General features: G+C 45.1%; 1 protein-coding gene across 1 annotated transcript; it reads left to right on the plus strand.

Moving 5' to 3' along the window:
* The first annotated feature begins 3,081 nt into the window (after positions 1–3,081).
* Positions 3,082–3,687, plus strand: LOC121972225 (transcription repressor OFP13-like). The gene has a single exon (XM_042523919.1). The coding sequence runs from the start codon at positions 3,082–3,084 to the stop codon at positions 3,685–3,687; it is 606 nt and encodes a 201-aa protein (XP_042379853.1).
* The last annotated feature ends 2,173 nt before the right edge of the window (positions 3,688–5,860 follow it).

Here is a 5,860-nt window from a genome sequence, read left to right on the forward strand (position 1 = left end):
AGTGAGCATGCTCTCACGCCTCCAGACTCTCGCCTGAGCGCGAGTTATAAGTGAGCATGCTCTCATGACCAGCGACCTCTCGGTCGGGATTCCAGACTCTCGCCTCAGCGCGAGTTATAAGTGAGCATGCTCTCACGCATCCAGACTCTTGCCTCCGCGTGAGTTATAAGTGAGCATGCTCTCACACCTCCAGACTCTCGCCTCAGCGCGAGCTATAAGTGAGCATGCTCTCACGACCAACGACCTTTTGGTCGGGATTCCAGACTCTCGCCCAGCGTGAGTTATAAGTGAGCATGCTCTCACGCCTCCAGACTCTCGCCTTAGCGCAAGTTATAAGTGAGCGTGCTCTCACAACCAACGACCTCTCTATCGGGATTCCAAACTCTCGCCTCAACGCGAGTTATAAGTGAGCATGCTCTCACGACCAATGACCTCTCGGTCGGGATTCCAGACTTTCACCCCAGCGTGAGTTATAAGTGAGCATGCTCTCATGACCAACGACCTCTCGGTCGGGATTCCAGACTGTCGTCCGAGCGCGAGTTATAAGTGGGCATGCTCTCACGTCTCCAAACTCTCGCCTCCGCGCGAGTTATAAGTGACCATGCTCTAACGCCTCCAGACTCTCGCCTTCGCGCAAGTTATAAGTAAGCATGGTCTCGCAATCAATGACCTCTCGATCGGGATTCCAGACTCTCACCCCAGCGCGAGTTATAAGTGAGCATGCTCTCACACCTCCAAACTCTCGCCTCAATGCGAGTTATAAGTGAGCATGCTCTCATGACCAACGACCTCTCAGTCAGGATTCTAGTCTCTTACCCCAGTGTGAGTTATAAGTGAGCATGCTCTCACGCCTCCAGGCTCTTGCCCCAGCGCGAGTCATAAGTGAGCTTACTCTCACCACCAATGATCCCTTGGGTAGGATGTCAAACTCTCGCCCTTGCATCACACTATCGCGCTTAATAACTCATGGGTCCTCCTTTTGCACCCTTATGTCCCGGGCGAGTTATCAACAAACAAAGAAGTACCAGGGAAGAAAGCAAAGAAGAGATAAAGACGGAAGCCCGATTAAATTTGCATTTATTTAAGGAAGTACAGGGGACACCCCTCAAACTCTCATTTCCACATTAGAGATATCTAAGTAATCAGGATGCAATTTCAGGGCTAGTAGCCGGTGGACAGCTTGAGCCAGGGTATTCCGCTCGGCCTACCTACTCCAAGTAAGATCGCGCCTGAGTCAGCTCTGCCCTGACGGACTGAATTAGGCGACGTTGCTGAGCAATGATTTCATCTTTGAGTCGGTTTTCTTCTTGAAGAAGGGATAGGGAAGCAGCATGTTTTTCTCTTAGATAAATCAAGAATTGAGCCTGGCTCTTCAGATCCGCATAAGCTTTCTGCTTCAACGCTACTTCAACTCGAGTCCGAGACTTGGCGGCTAATCAGAGTTTCTCAATATCTTGGCGGAGGGACGATTGAAGATCTCTGTTTTGCATCATCTCGACTAACGCAGTATCCTTGTCGACGAGTAGTTGAGTCATATGTGCTAGTTGTTGGCGTAAAGATGACACCTCATCAGAATTAAGGGTGGATTCCATGGTCAGAAGAAGTCAGCAAGAAAGGTACAATGATACTAGGGACTCAGCCCTTTTAAAGCGGAAGGTGAGAAGAGTCGGCTTCAAGGCGTTTATGAGGCTCTTCTCCCAAGGTTGATTGGGTAATTAATCAGGTTGCGTGTCCGAGAAGCTGGGAAAAGATGCAACATTTAAGAATCCCTTAATCATATAAAAAGGGAGGACCTCTCCTTTTCGCAGGTACGCTCTCTCGCACATTCACACTTGTCTTCTACTTTCTTTCTGCTTCGTACACTGTTCTTCTGGGGAAAAGTACCTAACTTGAGCGTCGGAGGGCTTACTCCGGGGACTTTTTCCTTGGTTCTGGCCTCTAACACCCGTGTGTCTGTTTGAGTGTGCGCAGAGTCCAAGTACCGCCGGCTCAAGTATCATCGCCTGTCAGTACCACGTGGGAGTCCACTTTCGGAAGCGCATTCGAAAGAGGTATCTTAGTCGTCCCTCCGTAAACACTAATAACAATTCATCCGATCTTCATCGGACTGAGATTCTGGACAACATCAATTAAGATTGTGGATACTGAGATTTGAAGAACAACAACGCATCTGATAGTTTCAGGGATGAGGCAGTCTGGGAAGTTTCTCTTTACAATATTGTGAAGTTGGTGACGAAAAGGCTATCTTATTGGAGGACTTGGTCTCAATGCAACATGCCACGTATTAAACACTAAGAAGCCAGGAAATTTTGTGTTCAGAACATCTGACTCAATCTCAGCATCAGCATTCCAGTCCTTCAGAGATTTGTGTTCCCTAACTAAACAACCCGACTAAGACATCTAATTATAAAATTATTGGAATTTTGATATATAACCTTCAAGACACTTAATTAGACATTGAAGAAGTTCTTCTGATAAACCAAAACACCCGTGTAACATTACTAAATACCTTGTTGTTCTTGATCTTTCAATTGTTCCTAATATTAGTTGGAAGTCAAAACATATTTCTGTCAACGGAGTACAAGTTGTCATGATAGGTACCTTTAAACTCCAGTTAGTTGACTGTATCCTTAGACAGAGACATTAAAATTTGCCTAGGCGATGACCTTAATTAATCCATGGTCGTACTCTAAACCAATATTGATTCCTGCTCAGGACCGATAATTTCCTGTCTGACTACCTCTGATTGGCAACACCTAAGTGGTGACTTCATTGCCGGTGTTGGACAAAGAATATGATTATCTGAACACCCTGAGACATGACAACTAAGAGATTAAAAGACAATGCTGAATTGATCTGCTACCTAAACGACAACTAAACATTTCCTAATCGCAACCACTTTTCTCTTATGTGTGCATGTCCTGGCCAAATTGAGTGATCATCATGCACTCCCTTAATTTCTTCCTCCCAGCTTCCTCAACCTAACAGATGCCGACCTGATCTTCCACCCACTATTAAAGCCTCGGCAAGAGTTACCTCAGCACCATCGATCGTTCATTCTTGTCCTAGGAAAGAAACGGAATGGCTAGAAAGGTAGCCTTCGCCTCTCTCTTCTTCAAGAAAAGATCAGACACCAAACCAGTCTCTTCTCCTCCTACTTCTACTTGGCTTTGGCCTTCTTGTAAGCACCCAACGACAGATTCATTCAGGAAGGAAGACAAACAGTGCGATGGCAATGAAGCCTTGTATGAGTTGGATTCGAGTGAGCCATGCTTCTCGGGCTCATCTGAAGCAGAGTGCACGAGCTTCTCGTCGGAGTCGGAGACATCCTCAGCAGCGGAGGCTGCTGTCCTGGCAGTCGCTCACGGAAAGGGATCCGACCGTTTGTTCTTCGAGGCAGGCAGGGCGAGTTCATTAGCGGAAGAGGCAGCCGAAATTGAGAAGCTTCAACAATTTAAGGGAAACTTTGCGACGGAATTGGATTCCGAGGATCCGTACTTGGATTTTAGGCTGTCCATGGAAGAGGTGGTGATGGCGAATGGAGAAATGAAGGCGCAGTGGTTAGAAGAGATGCTGTGCTGGTATTTGAAGATGAACGCGAAGATTTACCATGGGATCATAGTCGAAGCTTTCCTGGATTTACTTCTGACTCTCGCTTCTTCCTTGGACTTAGAGATCGATGGATAAGGAGACTACTCTATTTTGTATTATTCTGTTTCTAGAATGAATTATATACACATTTGTTAAAAACTTGTTATTGTACTGATATTTACGTGTTTCATACTGGACTCATTTCGCCGGAAACTTAAAATTGAACAGGATTGGCACTGTGAACAAGCCGAGGCCCATGTGAAATCTTTTCATCCTTCGCCTCCTACTTCTCCCTAGTCCCCTCGAATTGGTCTAATGCCTAGCGTATGAAGTGTTATCATCATGAGATCTGAAGTTCGAATTTCGACAAAGTCGAGATAAATGTCTTCCTTATGTGCTAGTTACTATTCCAAAGGCTAGTAGCCGCCCGTGATTTACCTCTTCCGTGTTGGCCCTAAGACGGGTTGGCAGGGATGCTGGGGGCGAGCATATTCACCTTTTGTCACCACGAAGACAATATTATTGTCCAAGTAGATGATCATTCAGACAACGAAATATTTGTCAGATTCTTACTAATGCGAGGTAACTAGAGAAGGCCACGTGGCTGGAGATGTCCAAGGGGCAGTCAAAAGTCAAAGATGTACTCCCGACTCTGACTCCCTAACTCCCCGACTTAGATATAATTAGGTCGAGATCCGTATGACTGTGATATCAACTTCCTCCGTACGAGGAAGATATATTGTATCGGTCATATCATTTTCAAGGTCCAAACTCTCCGACTAAGACATAATCGGGTTGAGATTCGTGTGTCTACGATATCAGGGGACAGATCTCCTGGTCCACATTTTTGTGGATTAGGGGATGGACTATATGGAATTGTGGTTGGATCATGACGACGATCCAGCCATAATTGATTATGATCCCTCATTGGATTCACCGTTCCCCTTGGGTTATAGTATAATGACCTCGCAGGGTCACTGGCTTCGCTTGCCCGCCCTCGCTCATGCTCACCCGCCCTCACTCATGCTTGCCCACCCTCACTCATTCTCTCTCCTCAGCATCCTCGCTCGCGCTCATCCTCATAGGCCATCGACCTTGCTTGCCCGCTTGCCCTCTCTCATGTTCGCCCTCGCTCGCGCTCGCCTGCACAGGTCGCCAACCCTGCACCTTTGCAAGACTGGCAGTCGCTCGCTCACGCTCACTCTCAAGAGGTCCGCCGACCCCATGAGCGACCTCTGAGGTTGCTCGCCCCCGAGGGGCCGCCATCCCCGCGAGCGACCTCCAAGGACGCTCACCCTTGGAGGCCACCGAGCATAGAAGTGACATCTTAGGTTGCTCGTCCTAGCTCTATGGGCCATCGACCCCTCCAGCAATCTCCGTGGTTGCTCATGCTCACTGGGTCATCTCCTCCCTAGCCATGACAGGAAAAAGACATTGAGTGTAGTCGTCTATCGTCATCTTGTATTGTCAATAGCGATGATGAGAAATATACGTGTTATGGCAGAAGGGAATTGCTTTACGTTCGATTTGGGTGGAAGCAAAAAATAATGAAAAAATTATCCATGAAAGAATTTATAAATCTATCAATCTATTTGGTAAATAAAAGAAAAGAAAAGAATTTTTCATGTTTTTCAAAGTAAATAAAAGAAAGAAATATAATCTTTCTTTGTCTACGAAGTAAACATAGGAAAGTTTTTCATGATGAAAAATTTTCCATAGTTTTTATTTCCTTCCTTCTAAGTAAACAAAGCATGAGTTACAGAATTAATAGATGACACAACAAACGAATGCACTTTCAATTTCTTAGAGAAGGAAAAAACAATGAAGTAGGTTATATATATCGATGATAAATTTCCTTGATGAAAATCATCTATGAACTAAAGGGTATGTTGCATTTGCATGAAACATTTGATCCAAAAGCATACTAAATTATGTGTGTTTAATTTGGGACAGTCAAATTCAACTGATGGAAATGGATGGAAAATTGATCGGGGCATCTAGTCAGCCTTGTTTATAATTAACATTCAATAGTATCGCTCACATAGTTTATCAGTAAATGACACCAATTAAATGAGCACAAATGTGACAAGCAATTAGATTAGAGAAATGAAATCAGATGTTGTGGGCATCAAACCCAGATTCAAGACTTGCAACTTGATATTGTTGTATTGTAGTCTACACATTAAATCACAAATCAAAAACAGCGCATGACGTTCAATAATTAGCAAAACTCGAATATCCAAATTCAAAATAAGATAACGCATAGGGA

Source organism: Zingiber officinale, chromosome 4A (assembly GCF_018446385.1).
Source record: "Zingiber officinale cultivar Zhangliang chromosome 4A, Zo_v1.1, whole genome shotgun sequence".
Classification (NCBI taxonomy): domain Eukaryota; kingdom Viridiplantae; phylum Streptophyta; class Magnoliopsida; order Zingiberales; family Zingiberaceae; genus Zingiber; species Zingiber officinale.

Bases quoted from the DNA above. Each gene is read 5' to 3' on its own strand.
- LOC121972225 (XM_042523919.1), top strand. From the start codon at position 3,082: ATGGCTAGAAAGGTAGCCTTCGCCTCTCTCTTCTTCAAGAAAAGATCA.